This window comes from Rutilus rutilus (genome assembly GCF_951802725.1).
Source record: "Rutilus rutilus genome assembly, chromosome: 2".
In the NCBI taxonomy this organism is placed as follows: Eukaryota; Metazoa; Chordata; class Actinopteri; order Cypriniformes; family Leuciscidae; genus Rutilus; species Rutilus rutilus.
In genome coordinates, this window is record NC_140210.1 from 15,976,531 (window position 1) to 15,998,538 (window position 22,008).

The following is a 22,008-nucleotide window of genomic DNA, read 5'->3' on the forward strand; positions in this document are numbered from 1 at the left end:
ACAATAATGCTCATGATTTGCAAACTGATTTGTTGCAGTACAGTGGAAAAAAAAGACAGGTGCATCATGGTCAAGGGGTGTTTTTCTTTATCCATAATGCAAACCGCCTGAGGTACAAACTGCTTTGGAAACTCTTCAGAGAGCAAATTATAATATTTTGCTATTTCAGTCTTCCCTTTTCTCTCTCTTTCTCTCTCTCTCTCTCTCTCTCCCCCTCTCTCTCTCTCTCTCTCTCTCTCTCTCACATCTAAATTATGATTTTATTATTTTAAAAAAGTAAAGATCAGGGGGAAAATATAAAATAATTCAAAAGTATGTCAGAATCAGAATCGTTACATTCCCCATGAATTATATCTAATCAGCTGTGTTAATTCTTGTCAATGAATGCTACAGCAGCAGTATGTAACTTTTTCCAAGTTAAAATGTGATGCTTTATTGTGGCCTCAGTTGAGCTGAGATTAGATAAACAAAAAACTGTAACCTTATTAAACAAATGGTATTAGAATTGTCACATGACACTAATGAAAATCTGCCCCAGTAATCTTTAATTGTTAAATAAAATACCTTAGCCTAGAGCAAAGCAGTTGAGTTGTGCTCTATAGGGAGGTAGAAATGTTATTATTTTCACAATACATAAATTGATTTTTAGTGATTTAGTCATTATAAATAATTTAGAACACTCCTAGCATAAGCTCTGAAGTTATTGCATTCAGCATTTTCACCAAATTATGTTTACAAACTAAACCATTGCAAATGATGTAATGGTTACTGAAGACTCTTCAGGCTAATTCACACCACGTCAACAGACAGCAACAGTCAGAGTCTGTTGGAGCTTGTTTTCGCAGATTGAACATACTGAATTGGATTTAGAATGTCTGAGAAGTGACGTGCTGTAATCCGGTGATTGTCGGCATTGGTCTCCGTCTGTCAGTGCAGTGTGAATTGGCCTTTAAACTACTTAAATATTCATACATTTTGCAATAAACGTATTCACGGTCATGGTTAGTTTCATTGTCTTGTTTAGTTTCTAGTCGTGGCTTTCTTTGTTTCTGTTTTCCTGTGCTTGTATTTTTCATTAGTTGGTTTCAGATTAGTCCACGCCTGTTCATTATCATCCTCAGTGTATTTGAGCCCTCTGTTCCTTTAGTTCATTGTCTTGCATTAATGTTTTTGGGTTGTGTTTTGTAGTATTGTTCTCTGTGTTTATTAAAGTCTGGGTTTCATTCATTCTGCGTCACGCATCTCTTGTCTTTGGATTATTATTATTTTTTTAAGATATCAGTCAAATTGAAATTAAAAGAACTTATATTATTGTATAGTATTATATACAGTGATAAAGGCTATGTTGATTGGCATTGCATTATGAATATGAAGAGTTCAGATGCAAAAGCCTCTAAGTGCTATCTGAAATTTTCTTCTAGAATGATACTTTTTTATCAAGCTTGTATATTTAAGTTTAGTAAATTACTGAACTTAAATATACGAGCTTGATAAAAATGATCATTCTAGAAGATAATTTCAGATGGCACTTAGAGGCTTTTGCATCTGAACTCTTCATATACATTATCCTTATGAAAATACCAGAGATGGCTTGAAGAACACAGATAAACCATAATACTGTTGCAATGGTGTGTTTATTCTCTTCATGTTTAATCAGTCAAAATGGCTCTATCTGCATGTTATTCAGCTACAGCAATCACTGAATGTCTTTATCCATATTAGGAACTTGCCCTTTTTTAACTAACCAAGCGCATGGTCTAAAGCGCATGGCGCAAGTGCAGTTAGGGCGTGTCCAAATCCTTTTTTGCTAGTTTAACGACGGGAAAAATGGTCGGCGCCCCCGGCTCATGGTCTAAAAGGATTGTCCCTATTCTCTTAATGAGTAATGGGTGTGTTTTGGGCGTTACGTGCAAAAAAAAACAATCAATTTCCCATTCCCTTAAAAAGCAAGTTGCGCTCGCACCATGGCGGATTCGCTATTTACATGGCGGAATTTGCAAGTGGAAAGACTGAACGCGTCTCCAGAGAGCAAACGGATCTGTTGTGCGCGAGGAAAGCGCACAAGCAGACCATCTACCGGGACAAGCCGGATTCCACCATATATATATGTACACAATATTAATCTTTTACATTGTAATCCTTTTATTTTTAATAATATAGGGCCCTTAGTCTTGCATATCCAGATCTTCAGACTGATGGCAGACGGTCTGGACTCCAGAGCAGTTTTCATTGGCCAAGGACCACCCAGAAGTCAAGTGAAGGGTCTGTTGATCATCTGCCACCTGTTGTGAAGTGGAGATGTAATATTTTGAAGAAGATGGGCTTTTGGTGTCCCACTTTATCATTATCTCCCCAGTATTATGTATAAATACATTCAATACTATATGCGTGTAAGGAAGATGGGCAATACAGCCTTTCGCATCCCCACTTCCTCATCTACCGCTGCTTGTTGTGGAGTAATGCAGAATGTTATACTCCTGTAATTGTAGTTCGTGTAATGAGACATAGCCGAGGAATATGGGTTCTTCTTCCACCTCTCGCGTCCTGCTTCGTCAGCCATTGTCTTCCCAGTATTTAGATTATGGAGGTATATTCCGGGATAAATGTATATGCTTTTTTAATATTTGTATGCGAAGGGTTGCCATACACAGCTGAAGAAGAAGAGCTATTTTGCTTCTAGCGTCCCACCTAATCAGCCAGTGCCTCGATAGTGTTGCAAATGTGGAAATAGTACCAATATGCTCTTCCTGTGTTTAGTTATGCACTGGTTGGCATCGGTAAGGAAAGATCCTATATAAATACGGAGATGGAACTGTATGCTCCTTTTATGTTCGCATATGTAGGTTTGCCAGACATAGCTGAAAGAAGATGGGCTATTCCGCTTCTCGTGTCCCATTTCATCAGCTATTGTCTTCCCACTTCTCGCACCCTGCATTCCAAAGACGATGCATGACGCAGAAAGAATGACAATATAATTTTAATAAACACTAGGACATAAAATTAACACATGACGCAGATCAGAGGAGAACTGAAATTCAAAGTGCAATTTTTTGAAAACGATACTGTTATCGTCTCCATGTACACAACAAAAATGTGAATTTGTGAAAATGGTGATGTCTTGCACATGCGTATTTCGTGTTCAGTCTATAGGCCCATAGTGTTTGTTTACAAAGTAACATCGCCAACTACTGGCCTGGCCTGCATAATACAGCTTTTTATTGTTTTCGTGGATCTGTGTGAACTGGGATCATTTTGGACAACGTTGTCATCTGTACATGAAAAACCTCAAGGAAAAACTTTTTTGTTTTTTTTAGTACATCATTGTTGTCTAAACGTACCCTCAGACAAATGGTTACAAAGAAAACTAAGACTAAAACTAAACAAGACAGAGAAGCTGGACATAACTGTGACAAAATAGTCTTGTAACTTTCTATTTTTCAGATTTTCAAATATATTTTTGCTTGAAAAAACATCCTCCTGAAAATATTGAAACATAAACAGGGCTGTTGAAAAAGTGGGCGGTCACTATTGTGCACAGTCTGGGCCAGTGTTGCCAGACGTACGATAATTATCGTATTTGTACGATAATTTTGACCTCTGTACGATGTACGATCAATAATGACAAAAAATCCTATAATGTACGATAATTTCAGAACTGTGTGACACTTCAAATGATGGTCGTTCATTGTAATCATAGGGCTTCTATACTCATTGATCTAGCTGTGGATTCTACGTCTACCGGGAGAAGAACGTGAAGAGAGAGGGAGCGAGAGACCTTGCGTGTGTGTGCTAGTGCGCCTCACGAAGCGCATGTAAGGACCCAACCAATAAATTGTAAATGCGGGCGGGCTTTTATCTATACTCCCGAACCGAATTAATCAGGTTTGACTCGTGTACGATAATTTTCTTCCAAATACGATAATTTTGAGCTTCTGGTACGATACTTGGACATTTCCAATCTGGCAACACTGGTCTGGGCAAATGTTGCGCAGTCTGTAACGACTTTGATGTGGTGTATACAGTATTGATAACGATGTTGACAGTAGTCAAAATAAATGGAAAGTCAGATCCAAATCCTGTGAAATCTGAGAACATAATGGGACCATGACTCATGATCTCCTGGGATCTCTGTCTATTATTTGTCGCAATATGTAATTTGTCTCTTTGCCATTGTTTGGCCTTCTCTCTGTTCACCATGAGGCTCCAGATTGTCTCTCACATTCCCTAGTGAGAAATACCTCACCATATAGAAGCACCATAAACGTCAAAAATATTCTGCAACAACACCACAATTTACAGAACCTAGCCTACAACATAAAGAGAGACAAGGTTTCATACCGTTATAAGAGAGGTTGACCGCACATTATTAGTACTGCTGTACACGCCATTTTGCTTGCAACAGCTATGTCCATTATAAGAGTAGATGCTCAAGGCTCAACCTAAAGGCCACTGTAAACAGCATGAATACGTTTTGAGTTTTATCACTTCTCAGAAAGTGGATAGAGAAATTTACCAACCAGTCATTGTGCACCACCACAGTACTAAAAGTTTGGCTCTTTTCTTCAGCTTAATTCACCTAAAGAGGGGTTTCAATGTTGGCTTTATACACACAAGATATGTTACTGTTACAATGCAGTTATTATGAACACAAATTATTTAGCAGTTAAAGTCACATGAAATCAAAATTGACAAATGTTTTTTTTATTATTTTATGGAATTTGGAATACAGTGGAATGGAATGGAATACAGTGTATATGTATATAAATGATTTATCTGTGCACATTTTTTTTTATTTGTATTATTATTAATGTGCCCTCGTAATCTTTAAATAAATTAACTTTCCCTCCCTCTTGCAGTGACATCTCTTTTGTTTTTTGGTGATGTGTTTACTGGAGTGAGGGTGGGACAACCTGTCACTTACATGAGAAAGAAAAGACGATCACAACTTCTGTTTCATGCCAACTTTAAGACGCATATATATTATAAAATATATATATTATATAAATATAAATTACCTGACCACATTTATTTTAATATTATGCCTATGACAAATGATCAAATTGAATTATAAATATAATATAATATAATACTTTTTATACTATACTTGAAGTACCCCCTTATTATTTAAATATTTTAACAACACAGTCCCATGTTCTCTGATGTTGGTTAACAGTCACATGACATGCAGATTTATAAACAAATTAAAATATTTAATCTTTTGATTGTTTTTATTTTTAAATTATTAATTTATTTTATTTGACATTTTTATGTTTTAAATATTAGCTTTTCCATCAACTCACGAACCCCAGTTTGGGAAACCCTGTTACATCTCTTTCTGATCCTATAGGGAGGAAAGTGTAATGCAATGAGGTCAGTGAGAACTATGATTGGCTAAAGAGGATATTCTAAAACATGTATATGTGAAACGTCTTAAAACATAAAAAATGTGTGATAATTTGCAAATGCATATTCAACAATAAATGCGCATTGTGTATTCTCTGTATGTTGGTTAATGTTAGATGTGAGTGATTTTTTATTTAATTTTTTATATCACTGAAATTGTTACCTTATTTTCTTTGCAATAAATAGTGGCCTAATGGTGACCTTTCACCCTGTGTGTAGCTAAATGGAGGAGCGGGACCGCAGTCGCTCACCATCTCGCAGGACCAGCAGAGTAGAACAGGTGGTGGGACGCTGGCTTCGCCGCTCCAGAGAGTCCATCAGCCGGTACCACTCTTTTAATCTAAGAATAATTGTGTGGACGAGTACTTTTACATTTCTTTTTTGTATATTGTGTTCGAATAGCATCACCCATTTCCCTCTCTGTCTGTATATAGCGAGCGTGTGTTAGAAGATGGGCAAGTTGCTGACAATGGCTCCCAGGATCAGAGGAGCTGTCCAATTAGAGTCACTGTTAAGATCCCACTTGACCCCACCCTTAACTCCCATGGCTTCACTGTATCAACACACACTCCACCCCAGGTGCTGGACGTGACAGAAGGTACATTACACCCACAATCATCTCTAAAAATATTCATCAGGTCAAATAGTAAGGCTCTTTCATAATTCTTTATTATCCACTTCACATATAATGAAAGCGCTGAAGCTAAGAACTAGATATTAGCCAGGTGGCCTTGGTTAACTCCACAGCTCAACTGTGGGACTTCCAAATTCTTATGAATAACACTCACAGGGTAACAGGCAGGGGACCGTTGGCCATACAGTTCTGAAACGAGATTATCCTTTTTTGGCGATTTTTGAATCCATTAGATTTTATTTTGGAATAATCCCACAATGATCATTTCTAGATTAGCTTGCTGGCAGGAAAATGCCCATGGACTCCATGAAGATGTCATCGTAATAAGAAGTGGATGACCAGGACTGCATTTCTCAAAAGCATCATGAGCTAAGTTGATCATAGAGACCATTGGTGCGAATGGCTTACGATGCTTTTGAGAAAAGCAGCTTTGGTCTGTTGAGCCATTTGATGGAGCAGGTCTGATGTCAATTACATTGTGAAGTAAAATTTTGATTATACAGCACACAAGCCCTTCATGAAAATCGATAAAACAGTTACAGTGCATTAGCTACAAAAAAGGTTCCATTACTGCAAAAAGGATACTGCAGTAATATATGTATTATTAGAATATATTTGAGTCAAATCACAATAAATCGTTAAAAATCATATTTAAGGTAGTTACCTAAAAAATTACTATGAAATATTTTTTGACTCTAAAACATGTTTGTAGTGCATTTTGCAGATAAATCTACTAGTGTATATGTATATGATCCCTTATATAGTATATATATAGTATAGTATATAGTTATACTTTACAATAAGGTTTCGTTTGTTAACATAAACTAACAATAAACAATACTTCTACAGCATTTATTAATATTAGCTAATGTTAATCTAAACATTTACTATTGTACATTTTTAAGATAAATGTTTTTTATCTGTTAACATGCACTGTGAACATAAACTTTTTTTATATAAAGTTATACAAATATATTGCTCATTGTTAGTTCATGTTAGTTTAAGGGACAGTCCACCCAAAGATGAAAATTCTGTCATCATGTTTTTCCAAACCTGAATGCAGTTCCTTCTTCTGCTGAACACAAAATAATATATTTTGAAGAATGTTGATAACCAAACCATTTTGGTTCCCATTGGATTTATTGTCCATACAATGGAAGTCAATGGAAACCAAAACTGTTTAGTTACCCACATTCTTCAAAATATCTTCTTTTGTGTTTCAAAGAAGAATGAAAGACATACAGGTTTGAAACGACATGAGGGGGAGTATGATGACAGAATTTTCATTTCTGGATGGACTATTTCTTTAATGCATTGACTAATGATAACAAATGAGACCTTATTGTAATGTGTTACCTTAAAAACTGTCATCTTTAATAGAGCAATTTAAAAACTGATTCATTGTATAAATGTTCTCTGAACATAAGTTTAAGGTTGAAATGTGGCCAAGCAGCCATGTGCATGTATTGCCTGCAATGACAGCAACATGTTGGCTGACTGGTTTGGCACATGGAGCAATGTCTACAGGAAACCCTACTCTTGGAATGGCTGATGCCATCTGGTTACCCCACAGCCAAACGGGATGACATAAACACTCTTTCTCAAACATTCCTTCTCTTCAGCATAATTAAGACAATCTTGTAAACAGATTGACAGCTACAGTGTCATGGTATGTTTGTCTGTTTTTTATAGGAGGCCCTGCTGATGGAAAGCTTGTCCCTGGTGACCAACTTTTCAAAATAAACAATGTTGCTGTTGATGATCTATCTACTGAGCAAGCTGCTGACATCATCAGGTACGCGACATGTAAGAGTGTCTATGTGAAACTACAAAATCAGCTGTATCTGGGCTCCCAGATGTCCAGTTTTACCAAATATTTTAGATCATTTTCATGTGCCAAATGCATCTTCGGAACAAATGGGACATCTGGTGGCTCTAGCTATCGGTACCACTAATTCTGTTGTACTCTTTTTCAATTATTTATAGAGAATGTCAGAACACCATAATACTGACTGTCCTGAGAAATACTGTGGTAAGTGTATGTGTGCATATAGTTAGAGACTCACACAAACTGTTTCTTCTGATTGGGGCATGGCAGGAGGATGCGGTGTTGTTATGCATTATGGCAGCAGGCGGAAATGACCAAAAAAGTATTTTTTGATAAATAACTATTAGAATAATAAAAATTCTACAAATCTCCCACCTCTTATGTGTTCATTTATTAAATATTTTTTTCTAATTTGATTATGCTTTCAGTTTTCAGTAAACCTATTAAATACAAAGCATCAGAGTATATACTGCATATGTCCGATGAAGATGACAAAGATGCAAATGGTTCCAAAACAAAAGTATTTATTAAATAAAACAAACTCAGGTAAACCACAGGAATGAATAAGGCAAGAAAACAGCATGTTGACATGACAATATCGGAACAATGAATGGAGCACAAAGAGGAGCTTACATACACAGTGATGATGACTAAATAATAAACAGGTGAGATGATTTAAAGGGATAGTTCACTTTGAAATAAAATTTTGGTATGTTTTAGCTTACCTCAAGGGCATCCAAGATGTAGGTGTCTTTTTTTCCGCAGTAGTTTCAATTTTGATATTTTTAGGTCAAACCGTTCTTGTCTGTCAGTCATATAATGCAGGTCGATGGTCACTGTCTCAAAACACAAGCACAGAGTCCAAATTAAAACAATTCCCCATCGTCCAAATTAAACAATTCCCCATCGTAAGTACACATTGATGGCCTAAGACACGAAACGAGCGGTTTGTGTGAGAAAAAACGAACAGTATTTATATCGTTGTTATCTCTTGAACACAGCACACGTCCAAATGATCTGACGGCACGGGCGGGTATAGATATATAAATAGATGTCGCCTTCGCTACTGCAGTTCATTGGAACGAAACCGTAGCCAAGGCGACATCTATGTATATATCTATACCCGCCCGCGCCGTCAGATCATTTGGACGTGTGCTGTGTTCAAGAGATAACAATGATATAAATACTGTTCGTTTTCTCACACAAACCGCTCGTTTCTTGTCTTAGGCCATCAATGTGTACTTACGATGGGGAATTGTTTAATTTGGACGATGGGGAATTGTTTTAATTTGGACTCTGTGCTTGTGTTTTGAGACAGTGACCATCGACCTGCATTATATGACTGACAGACAAGAACGGTTTGACCTAAAAATATCAAAATTGAAACTACTGTGGAAAAAAAGACACCTACATCTTGGATGCCCTTGAGGTAAGCTAAAACATATCAAAAATTAATTTCAAAGTGAACTATCCCTTTAATGAATGTCCATGACCACTAATAGCTGGCAGGAAACAAGAACAAAGGGAACAGGTAACTGAAGAGAAACAAACTAAAAGTCCAAGAAAATTAAACTAAACACACAGATCGTGACAATATACAATTATTCATGGGCTGCAAAGGAGTGGAACAAGAATATTCCGAATGTTTATTCCGAATGGTGCAATTCAAATTAATTTGTGTTTAACTGAAAAAAATGTATTCACTTTTATAATTAATAAATTAATACTTTAAGTCAGCTGTAGTACAATGACAAATAAAAGCTAATCATTTCATTTGGAAAACATGCCTTATAATGTAAATGGCTAAAGTTTGAGAAAAGCCCCTGGTTTATTTTGTTAATGCGATTTCAGTTAGGTCACACAAGAAGTATAATGATATTTCCATGATAATTCCATCGCATTCTTTGAATACGGTAATCATTCAGTCCCATGATATATATTAAAGTCCCATGATTGTTCCTGTAGCATGGTACCACCACAGTACCTTTTTTTGTAAGGGTCATAAAGAGGAAATACAGATGGTTTGATCTCAGGATGTTTTAATGTCACTCTGTTTGGAAATAATACATGTTTCTTAGTGACAGGTAAATGTCACAGTCAATGCAAATGCCAGTGAAATTCTGCAATGAATGTTTTTTGAAAGAATATGTCACTGAAGTTCAAACAGATCCATATTTGTGCTGATTGTCATTATGGCTGTGCCATAGGGGCCAAAGTCGTCCTTCATAACTCCAGAGAAGAGAGCCAAGCTGAAGTCAAACCCTGTTAAAGTGAGGTTTGCAGAGGAGGTGGCGGTCAATGGTCACTCACAGGTTTGACACATTCTGTTCATTCATGCTATGTTAGTATTCACATTCACTAATTTACAAAAAAAAAAAGATAACGTGAATAAGCGATAAAGAAAATAAGAGCGAGAGAATATGAACAAAAGATGTAGAACAATAGAGAGGCATTGAGAGGGAGAGGTTTGGCAGTCTACCCAGTCTTGGGAAAAACCTTAGTCAATAATTTAGCATTTATTTATTAATTATTCAATTAACCATTAATCATAATCTCTGTGTAACTGTGCTGACATGGTGTATAGTATAGCTGCAATTGTGATTATGATAGAGCACATTAAAATAGATAGAGCACAGTTAACCTAAAAGTAAAAATTCTGTCATTATTTTTCAGTGAATTGTTCCTTTAGGTGGAGTGCCGTGAGTCTATTCATTTCCCTCGACCTAAGATGTTTTTTAATTAACGTCTAATTAAAATGACCCATTATCAGGCACACCACATGACTAAGGCAGTGATAAAGCTGTTTTATCTTTGTTGTATGCAGCCTTTTGAGTGCTTAATCTTTTTTAATGTGATAATGAGACTGATAATATTCCCTGGCTTAACTAGAATTGTTTAAACACTGTTGAAACAGGGCAGTTGTTTTGCCATTGCTACAATATATTGACCATATATTGACCTTTGGCCCCCAGGGTAACTCTCTGCTGTTCCTGCCCAATGTTCTGAAGGTCTATCTGGAGAATGGCCAAACGAAGGCTTTTAAATTTGAATCTAAAACCACTGTTAAGGTACTTTAGACATATTTACTGTAGTCTGTTGTTATGTGATGCCTTATTTTTCAGTCAGCATTCATTATGTTGCTTTTTTTATGATGTTTATTGGATAATTTCAAGATAATTTCATGCATGATCCAATCGCAGTATTAGGGACTTTTTGGAAATGCTATATACACTACCATTCAAATGTTTAGGGTCAGTAAGATTAAATTAAAGCAAGTATGCATTAAATTGACCAAATGTTTAAAAAAAAACTGGGGCAATTTAGAATTTTGTATTCAACAATCCTGAAAAAATGTATCACGGTTTAGGACATAGTGATGACTCTGAAGGAGAAACTATCAATCACCCGGATCGAACACTTCTCTCTGGTACTTGAGCAACAATACAGCATCAGCAAACTATATCTACTACACGAGGAAGAGATTATTCAAAAGGTACACACACAAACACAAGAAAAAAATCAATAAATGATCATTTATTCATCCTCATGTAGTTACAAACCTGTGGGACTTCCTTTCTTCTCTGGAACAAAAACTATTTTTTGAAGAATATACTGGCCACTTACCTCCATACATAATAGAGGTGAATAAGGATGCGGGGTGAAAGTCAAGATCTAAAACTCATAAAAGCAGTCCGAAAGATTTTCAGTGATTATGACTTTCTTACACAAAGCTGTCTTTTTTTCTTTCTTTTTTTTAGTCCTTTTCCCCTTTCACTTTCCATACATTAAAAAGAGTATGTTCTTCATATCACCTTTTGTGTTCCACAGCAAAAGCAAAGTCATACAGGTTTAAAACACCACAAGGATGAGTAAATAATAACAGAATTTAAATGTTGGGTGAAAATGTTCCTTTAAAGAGTTAAGTTACTTCTTTCTACACTCACATACAGTATACATCTAACACTCTGAGTATATGTGACAGGTGGCTGAAAAGCAGGAGACTCACGACTACAGGTGTCTGTTTCGTGTCTGTTTTCTACCGAGAGACTTTAAGAGCATGCTCAAAGAAGATCCTGTGGCCTTTGAGTATCTATACTTACAGGTGTGCGTTTGTGTCTGTGTGTATCTACAGGCATTTAAATAATAATAATAATATCACCACAGATTGATTTTAGATTGTTTTTAATAGTGTGTGTGTATTTGTGTAGAGTGTGAGTGATGTATTGCAGGAAAGGTTTGCAGTGGAGATGAAATGTAATACAGCTCTCAGACTGGCTGCTCTACTTGTACAGGAAAAACTAGCAAGCAGTGGACAATCTCTTAAAACACCTCTGAAGGCCATGATGTGAGTACACACACACTAACACATGAGTGTCCATGCTATTTTAACTAATAAATGAAAACTTGTTGCTGCATTTTCTAGTTGTCGTCCTTAGCAAGTACACTACTATTCAAAGGTGTGGGGCCAGTAAGATGTTCTTTTTTTTCCAAATAAATACTTTTATTTAGCAAAGCTGCATTTACAGTAACTGATCAAAATTTAAATTCTATTAAATAATTCTATTTAAGAAAAAATGTCTTTAATCATGTTTCCACAACCAATTTAATAAATCTTTCTTGAGCACCAAATCAGCATAATGATTTCTAAAGGATCATATGACTGAAGATTGGTGTAATGTAAAGTACTGGAGAAAAATATGATAAAATTGAAAGCTGTTATTTTAAATAGTAATAATATTTAACAATATTGTAACGTGCAGACTAACACGCACAAAATCCAAGTTAAATAAAGAGTCTTTTAATAAACAATGTGAGCACGTAGGAGGAATGAGAATAGCAACTAGACTTAACATAAACAATACTGGACGAAGAGGAAACACAGGGCTTGTAAACATGAGGAAACGTAATCAGGATGAAACAGAACAGGTGTGTGGGACTAATTAACAAACAACTAGGAAACTAATTAACTAACTAGGAGATCCGGCAAACAGGAACAGATCAAACAGAATGAAAAACTATAACAAGACATAACAGTACATAACCATTACAGTTATTTATTAAGAACAGCCTTTTTCCACCTTAGAAACATTGCTATGCTATCAGTTTCTGATGCAGAAAAATTAGTTCATGCAATCATGACCTCGAGACTAGATTACTGTAATGCTTTATTAGCCGGTTGTCCTGCATCCTCAATAAACAAGCTACAGTTAGTCCAAAATGCCGCCGCTAGAGTTCTTACTAGATCATGAAAATATGATCATAACACCAATTTTATCATCACTGCATTGGTTACCTATAAAGTTCCGTATTAATTACAAGGTATTGCTACTGACTTATAAAGCCCTAAATGGCTTAGCTCCAGTCTATTTAACGGATCTTCTATCGCCCTATAATCCATTGCGCTCTTTAAGATCACTAAATTCAAGGCTTTTGGTCATACCTAGGATTTCTAGGTCCACCAAAGGAGGGAGAGCATTTTCACATTTGGCTCCAAAACTCTGGAATAGCCTTCCTGATACTGTTCGTTGCTCAGACTCGCTCTCCCAGTTTAAAACTAGATTAAAGACGCATCTCTTCAGCCAGGCATTCATATAATACTTTTAATCTTACAGTTAAATCTGACCTCTAGTTCATAAACGCCAGAGGAGAACTGGCCCCCGACTGAGCCTGGGTTCTCCCAAGGTTTTCTTTTTTCTCCATTAGGTCACCTGATGGAGTTTTTCGGTTCCTTGCCACTGTTGCCTTTGGCTTGCTCAGTTGGGGATATTTGGGGATATTCATTTAATTAATCAATCAACAATACTATTGATCAGCATTACCAAACGTGGACGTTTTCCACTAGAAACAAACATTGATGTATTATTTTAATTTAATACTGTGAAGCTGCTTTGATACAATCTGTATTGTGAAAAGCGCTATATAAATAAACTTGACTTGACTTGACTTGACTTGACTTATTGTTTTTCTGTATTTTTGATCAAATAAATGCTGCCTTGGTCATCAAAAACTATTCACACTATTCTGTCTGTACTATTTCTGTCTGAAGGAAGGAGTGGGGTATTGAAAGCTTTGTGTCCCACACCTTACTGCGAAACATGAGAGAGAAGGACTTGAAGAAAGCCATCAGTTACCACATGAAAAAGATTCTATCTCAGGAGCCAAAGCAAAAGGTGTGTGCATGTGTATACTGTGTTTGTGTTCTGTCCTGAGCATTGAGTGGAAAAATGTAAATCATGTACACAGTATAAAGTATACCTGTAACTCTAAAATAAAATAAAAACATAACCCATACTGTCTGCCATAGAGCAATGATGGTTTCAGATAGTATCGTGACATATGCCATGTTACAGAATAATACTATATCCATGTATCATGTAGCATTCCCATGGTAGATGTGCTCAAAACATGAATATTTTGGTATTCTTTGTTAGTGAAGTACAGTACAATGTGTATTTACATTATTTCCCATGGGTGTTTTCATAGGTGATCTCAGTGAATCGTGCTAGACTGAACTACTTGAATGAGATGTCTGAACTCAAGTCCTACGGAGGAAAGGCTTTTAGTGCAACTATGATGGTAAGAGATGCACTTAATATCCACTTTCAGACATGAAATCCATTAAACTGCTGTAAAAAAAAAAAATTGCCATTAAATGTACCCCACGTGCATTTACACATGCAATGGCTTTACATCTTTCATCCGCATTGCTACCACTCACACATCAGCACCAAAATGCCATTTTGGAAAGTCAGAGACCTACATTGCACATGCTCTCTTCAGTCATACAATTTTCCACCAGTCGGACAAGTAGTTTAGATTCACTGCCTACACCACAAAAAATGTAATTTACTCTACACTGTCATTCAAAAGATTGGGGCTGGGTTTTTTTTGCAGGTTTTTGAAAGTCTCTTATTCTCAGCAAGCCTGCATTTACTTGATTAAAAATAAATTAAAGACAGCAAAATTGTGAAATATTATTACAATTTAATTCAACTGTTTTCTATGTTAAGATATTTAAAAATAGCAAAGCAGAATTATGCCCTGTTATTTTTTTCAGTGTTAAATGATCCTTTAGACATCGTTCTAATATGCTGACTCAAGTAACATTTCTTATTATTATTATTATTACAGTTGAAAATAGTTGCGCGACTTAATATTTTTGTGGAAACCGTGATACATTTAATGAATTAAAAAGGTCCAAAAGACCAGCATTTAGGCGAAATATAATTTTTGTAACAATTTATAAGTATTGACTGTCGCTTTATGCACCCTTACTTATTGTCAACGACACGTAATGTCTCATTGATGGATTCTTTTCTTTAAAAAAAATAACTTACTGACCCCAAACTTTTGAATGGTAGTATATTTTTACATTTTATTGATGCAGCTGTATACACTTTAGAAAAATATCTTTAACTTCTTGATCCAAATCAATAACAGCACTATTCAATACGTCACAGAAAAACAAATACATGTATTTAAAAAGTATATGTTGAGCCCTGAAGTGGGCCATTATTTAATTCCTTTCCATACAAATGTTACCTTTCTGTTTTAATTCAAATTGCCTGTATTTCTAAATAAAACAGGTGAGAGTGAAGAAGAAAAAAAAAAGAAGAGATTAAATGGTCACATATTTCTCTTTTGGTTTATCTTTTTGGTTTATTTGGTTTTCTCACTGCTGTCCATTCCATATATCACATGCTTTATCACATACTGTACGCTCTTTCTCTATTTAACTAGCTGCAGGACAGAGAGTCAATGGTGAGTTTGTTGGTGGGAGCTCAGTATGGGGTGAGTCAGGTGATCAACCATAAACTGAGCATCATGACCACACTAACTGAATTCAGCTGCATTACCAGAGTGGAACTATTACCCGAGTCTGACAGAGTTAGTCTGGTCAAGATCTACCTGCAGGATATAAAGGTAAACAATAAACATGCACTCGTACTTCCATCTACATATACGTACACTCAGTATAAACCTTTCTTTGTACTCTCTGCTCTGACTTTGTTTCACATTGGTCACACTTTTCCTGTCTTCAGCCAATAACGTTGCTGATGGAGTCAGTGGCAGCAAAAGATTTATTGTGTCTGGTTGCTGGATACTGCAAACTATTTGTGGACCCCCAGATCTGCGTGTTCCCCTGGTCAACTAATTCAAAGAGCCACCGCATATCAGCAGAGGAGGGTATACAACCTATTTGTCTGTTTTGCTGAATTCTTTGTTCTGGTGAAACATTACATTTTTAACTTTAAAAACAGAATTTTAGAATGTGGTAGGATTTTCAAGATCTTTTTAAAGGCATTTCTACAGAGCCACAAAAATAACACTATCAATCCTAACATTATCAATGCAAATTCTAGTCTAATGCAGAAAACAAAAAATCTTCCATGCTTCAGGCAAATTCCCAGAACTCCACTTCCACTCCACACTGGTTATATACTATAACAACATTCTAAAAATAGCAAGTTGTGATATATTAGATAGACTCTTTCACAGTGAAAACTGTTTGCATCTTACTAGTGTCTATAAAATCAAAAGGAATATGACATTTATGTCATTACTATGAAAAAAAAAAAGGTGGTTACAGTTTAGTGACAAACACGACTGGAACTAACCGCGAGTAGGAGAGTGGGGTATGATAGGCCGACAAAATGTGACCACATTACTGTTTTTGCATGTTTGAAAAAGGATATTTTCACAATGCGATTTATCAGAATTTTGTCTCTGCTTCCGCCTTTGTGTAGGTTATGTGTCACACTGTGGCAGTGACTCTGACGACTCAGACACAGATGTGGATGCTCTCCTTACTCATGTTGCTAGCACTGCTAAAAGCAACAAAACAGCAGTTAAACCCAGAGATAAGCTACCAGAGGGAACTGAAAAAACACAAAGTAACAATGAAAAAGATGAAGAGGTGGAGAAGGAAGGAGGCAAAGAAGAGGAGGTGGTTGAGAAGAAGGAAAAGGAAGAGGATAAAGAAACCATTCATGAACATGGTAATAATGGAAAGACAGTAGAAACAGATGATGAGAGAGTAGGCACAGAAAAGGAAGACAAAGAGCAAGAGAAAAAGCCTGAACAACCTCAGTGTATCATCATTGTGGATGACCCTTCATCTGAAGCATCTGATTCATACCAAACTGAATCACATTTCATGACCAGCATGTCCAGTGACTCTATAGATGCCCTAGAAGAGGACGACCTGATGACCTACTTCTCTACCAGACGCCCATGCCATTTACCAGTGAAAGACTCTTACTGCTGTGAAGACCGCTATTCACCAGCATTGTCTCCACAGCAACTGCACAGCAGTTTCACACAAGATTCCCATTCTCAAAGTGACCTGTGCTCTGCTGATTCCCATTGTGAGTCTGATATTGACCAATTCTTTTGCTTTGCTGCACTCTCAAATATTGCTGAATGTCTACCTAGTCCCCCTGCAGCCAGTGAAGAGGAGGACTGTGAGGAGTTGGGGCCAGAGACTGAAAAACATGAAAAGAGGTCACCTGCAAAATGTCCTGGAACCACCCTACCCCCTCCTGGAGACTATGTGTTCACCTTTGAACAAGGAGACACTAGACACTACTACAATATCTGCTCCAATGTGACCCCTGACAGTGCCCGTAGCCTTCCACAACCTCTCTCTCCTCCAGGTCCTATAGAAACACAACTGGATCGGGAAGGAAGGGAAGTAAATCAGACAGTTACAGTGCCAATTTTTCAACCTCCACCAGGGTTTGGAGACAGCAGTTCAGATGATGAGTTCTTTGACGCTCAGGAAAGATTCATATCCCCTGAAGAACCCTCCTCAAGTACGATGACAAGAGGTATGACGTAGGGAAGATTCTCTATGAAATGTTCTCAAATTATTATAACAAATGTTGTAGAAGTTAAAGAAGTTAGTTAATCATATGAAAAATTTGTTATCTGCACTCATCGAAAAAAAAGAAAGAAATCATATCCAAAATAGTGATGTAGAGTTTTGCTAACAAATACTTACCATGTGTATTTGCTGATATTTCTCTTTATAGAAAATTCTGCAAAGCCAAGCACCATAAGCCTAGGTGGGATTGGCATCTGTGTCAGTGAACAAGAAGCAGAGGATCTAGAGAAGAAACAAAAGGAGGAAGGAAAAATGATTACACAAGATGAATTTTCAAATTTCAATAAAAGATCCAAAAAGCGTCGCTCATTTATGGAAACAAATTACACATCCCTGGTATCATTCCCAGAACAGGATCAATTAGATAACAGCTATGGAAATAGCATACCAAGCTATGGTTCTATATCAGTCAACTATGGTGCTGGACAAATAGCATGTTTTGATGGCGGATGCTCAGATCAAGGTCCATGTCCAACAGTCTCATCTCTGACCGATTCTGAAGGAGAACCATCACCACTGGAATCAAAACCCATCAACCTATCCAAAGTCAATGGATCAGGACCAGATAATCCTACTGATACACAAGTGGGACACTCAAACAAAGCATATCAGCGGAAACAGCAACTTATAGAGATGGAACCAGATTCCATGGAGTTCAAATCAGTCTCTGAGCTAATGTCTTCAGTATCGCCAACTATAGTAGCAGTACGCTCCCGCATGGACCTACAGGACAAAGGTAGTTCCAGTAACCATGGCAGAGATGATGAGGAGGAGGGTGCAGTTGGAGGTCTTGTTGAGAGACTGTTTGGAGGCCACTTGTTCTCTGATATATCTGGAGGAAAGTGTGATAACAGTGTTTTATTTGGTCAAAGAGATGACCATGTAACCAAACAAATGGAGGATTCATCCCAGGCCAGATTAGTGACCCAAAAGAGCAGTTCACTGCCAAGACTAGGCCAGATATCCCCATCAAGTTTACCCTACTTCCATCTCCCGAGTATATCATACACCACAAGCCCTAATATAGACAAGGATGATGATACTGTATATCTAGAATCTGGGATGGGAAAATGCTCATTGGACCCCACGGAAAGGACAAGAAGTCAAAGCATGTCTGCCTACTTTGGCAGTGGTGCACCACATTGCCCATCAAGACAATTATTTTCCCAGCGAGTCGTAGGACCAGAATCTGATGAAACTGACAATTCTTGTAACGCTTCCATCCAAGAACTGTCTTCTGGCGTTCCTTCTTATGAACCAGCCCAGAGATTCCTTCTTATGCCCTGTTCATCTGGCATCCTTGGGCAACTTTCTGCCTCAACATTGCGGGGAAAGATCCAGAGCCTTCCTCTCTACTTATCACGTTCCCAGGAAATGCTAACTGCCAGTTCTAATGGCAGTGGCAATGTGAGAAGACTTTCAGAAACACAACTACAAAGAAATGAAGTTGAGGTAGCAAAAGAAGTAACTGAGGATGTGACATTAAATGTAGGTGCTCCTGAAGTAACAGAGGTAAAAGTGGTTACCATAGTATCTGAAGAAGTAACTGAAGTCATTGAGGAGATAAGAGAGGTCAACCATATTAGTCCTCAAGCATGTGGACAGCATAAAGCCAAAACTGAACCTAAAGAGTTTTCTGTATTAGCCATATCCCCCTTGTGTTCCAAAGCAGACAACTCTCTCCAAGTCAGCCCCTCATCTGTAGTGGTTACTACACAAAACCTAAATGGACCCTGGGGGGTGGTAACGTCCGGTGGATTACAAGAATATAGCTGCCCTCCCTCAAGCACAACTCCCCAAAACTTTACGTCTAGCTGTGGGGTTTTCACAAACTGCCATTCCAAACCTACCATAGCCCAGCCACAATCCTTGCCCAGCCCCAATCAACATAAGAAACAAGACCTTAGCTGCAGCTCGGTACTGGCTATGGGTTGTGACACTGTAATGGAGAGTGCTGAGACACCTTTAGAGGTCTGCCAGACAGTATACACCAACTGTTTCAGTGGAGTTCTTGACAGTGCCAGCTTCGATGATGAACTCACTGTCTACGAGTTTTCCCGCAGAACGAGCCAGGGTGAAACAGGGGATACAGTGCTGACATCTGTCCCTCCTTCCTCTCTCTCTGCATCCCCTGCATCTTTCTCTCCATCTTCTCCATTGCCCTCATTCCCTCATCTAGTACTGCCTGCTTTGTCATCTACAGAGCTCAGTCCTCTTCTGTCTCCCCTGGATGCTCCGAACTGCTTCCTAACGAACCCCCATGGAGATATCATGACTTCACTGCTGACTCGCCGGTATCCCTTACCACCAACAGGATTCCTTTCTTTGCAAAGGGATGTGGATACCATCTTAAGTGTTCTTGCTGGTGCTATAAAGAACCAAGATAGGGTCCACGAGCACCCCAGGGATACCTGTGTGGCTCACTTTTCAGAGAACAAAAGGCGATTACATGCAGAGGCTCGGGGGCTTTTAGCTGGATGCCAGCGTGTGGTCAGAGTTGGGCAGACGCCAGAGGAAACACTTCAATCGTTGTCTGAAAGCTTCCGCTCACTGGTACAGCTGACAATTGTATGCTTATGTTTCTCTAGTTGCCAGCGATGCAGGGAGCGCCATGTCCAAGCACTTACAGGACTAGCAAATGTTGCAAAAACTTATCAAGACTTTGCTCGGGCGGCAGAGCTTGTGGGAAGTGCTAGCGAAAGGAAGACTTGTCATGATCTGAGTATTAAACTCCTGGCTCGCCAATGCACTGCACTGACAACCTCAGTCTTCTGCCTCACCCAGCTCTTTCGCACTCTCACTGCCCTTTGACATTTGGACTGTTACATTGAGTAGCCCCCCACCCCAAATCGCAAGAAACCTGTCAGAATAACTCAAATGTGGTTTAGATAAACTTGTTGAGATATACAACATTAATATTGAGGCAGTGTCCAAAGGCACTGTCATACCAGTAATAAGCATAAACTAATACATACACTCACACACATACAGACACAGAAACATAAAACCTGCCATTTAAACATATTGAATGGATTAGCCTAAAATGACAAATGTACTGAGAACAGAATTTCTAAACAGGGTACTAAACAGCTTGTTTTGCAGTATTTGTATGTAAGTATTTAGTATTGAATGTAATTCTAAACTATAACTGTCTTTGTACTATGGTTGTCAGTTATTTATTCTGCTTCATGAGGAAAGCATAGACAGGGATTTTCCATAGTATCTTCCAACATTTTCTGCTATCTTTCTCATAATTGCTCTCTCTTGCTTCTTCACCAATGTTATGCACATACAGTATTCTCTTCTCAATACCTAGTGTCTATTAGAGAATGTTATGAAAGCTTTCTGCAGTAATCACCTGGGTTATAAATGTTTACTAATACAAACAATATTTTACTTGAGTTGCCAGTAATGTTACATGTTCTTTTAGAAAAATATACCAAAGCCTACGGATGAATGATTTTGCAGAGTGAATGCAGATTCATTCAAAAGACTTTACATTGACTTTTGCATATGCTTTACAGCTTAATAAGGGGTGGTATTTGGATCATTAGATTATCTTTGTGGAGAAATAACAGTATAATTTTTGGTGCCATTGATTTATTTTTCATTGACAAGTTATACCTTTTTTAGTCATTCCTCCCCCTAAAATATTTTAGTCTTCACAAAACACTGCGCACATAATCATACAATGATCAAATTATTGTAGAAAATGGTTGAAAGGTGACAGGAGTGGAAAATTACAAATTTGAGTTTGAGAAAATATAAAAATGACTAAATTAATAGCCAAGTAATTACCTACCAGTCCAGTACGTGTCTGAATACCAAAAAGCTGTCATGCGCTCTCTTCTTATAGGGCATGCTGTAATTCATAGACATACTGTATACATTGGAAATAGTGGGATGCATGCAAAAATGAATGCATGATTGAAAGATTGACCAGTGAGTGAATGAATGGTTATAACAATGAAAACCAGCTTTGTAATGCAGCATTCACCCCCATTAAAATGACTTCTAAACAACTGGAGAAGTTTGTTTTATTAATTAGACTTATCAATGCCAACATATATTTGCATCAATGCCACGGTACAGCCAGGAATTTATATTTATGTTGCGCTGACTGATGTGGGTCAGTGGATTTACCACTGAAGCTTAGCTGCAGATGCAAACTCATGAAAGCAAAAGTTTTCAGTCAGAGTGCGATTGTGATATTCCCTGTCAACTGAGACTGATTTATTCAGAGAGTGAAAATGTCTA

At 37.5% G+C, this 22,008-nt stretch overlaps 1 protein-coding gene across 2 annotated transcripts in view; it reads left to right on the forward strand.

Annotated features, from left to right (window-relative positions):
• The window catches only part of frmpd1a (FERM and PDZ domain containing 1a), a 34,001-nt gene extending 12,225 nt beyond the window's left edge, over positions 1-21,776 (forward strand). The window contains exons 3-17 of one of the 2 annotated variants that reach the window (XM_084402294.1): positions 5,623-5,727; positions 5,838-6,001; positions 7,730-7,832; positions 8,024-8,069; positions 10,073-10,177; positions 10,838-10,933; positions 11,233-11,358; positions 11,848-11,967; positions 12,074-12,210; positions 13,912-14,035; positions 14,349-14,441; positions 15,606-15,788; positions 15,908-16,052; positions 16,613-17,695; positions 17,900-21,776. In XM_084402294.1, the coding sequence (XP_084258420.1) occupies positions 5,627-5,727; positions 5,838-6,001; positions 7,730-7,832; positions 8,024-8,069; positions 10,073-10,177; positions 10,838-10,933; positions 11,233-11,358; positions 11,848-11,967; positions 12,074-12,210; positions 13,912-14,035; positions 14,349-14,441; positions 15,606-15,788; positions 15,908-16,052; positions 16,613-17,695; positions 17,900-20,562 (5,289 nt within the window). In that variant the 5' untranslated portion in view covers positions 5,623-5,626 and the 3' untranslated portion in view covers positions 20,563-21,776. Of the gene's footprint in view, positions 1-5,622; positions 5,728-5,837; positions 6,002-7,729; positions 7,833-8,023; positions 8,070-10,072; positions 10,178-10,837; positions 10,934-11,232; positions 11,359-11,847; positions 11,968-12,073; positions 12,211-13,911; positions 14,036-14,348; positions 14,442-15,605; positions 15,789-15,907; positions 16,053-16,612; positions 17,696-17,899 lie in introns of those variants that run through there. The other variant, XM_084402295.1, reaches the window with a different exon arrangement.
• The last annotated feature ends 232 nt before the right edge of the window (positions 21,777-22,008 follow it).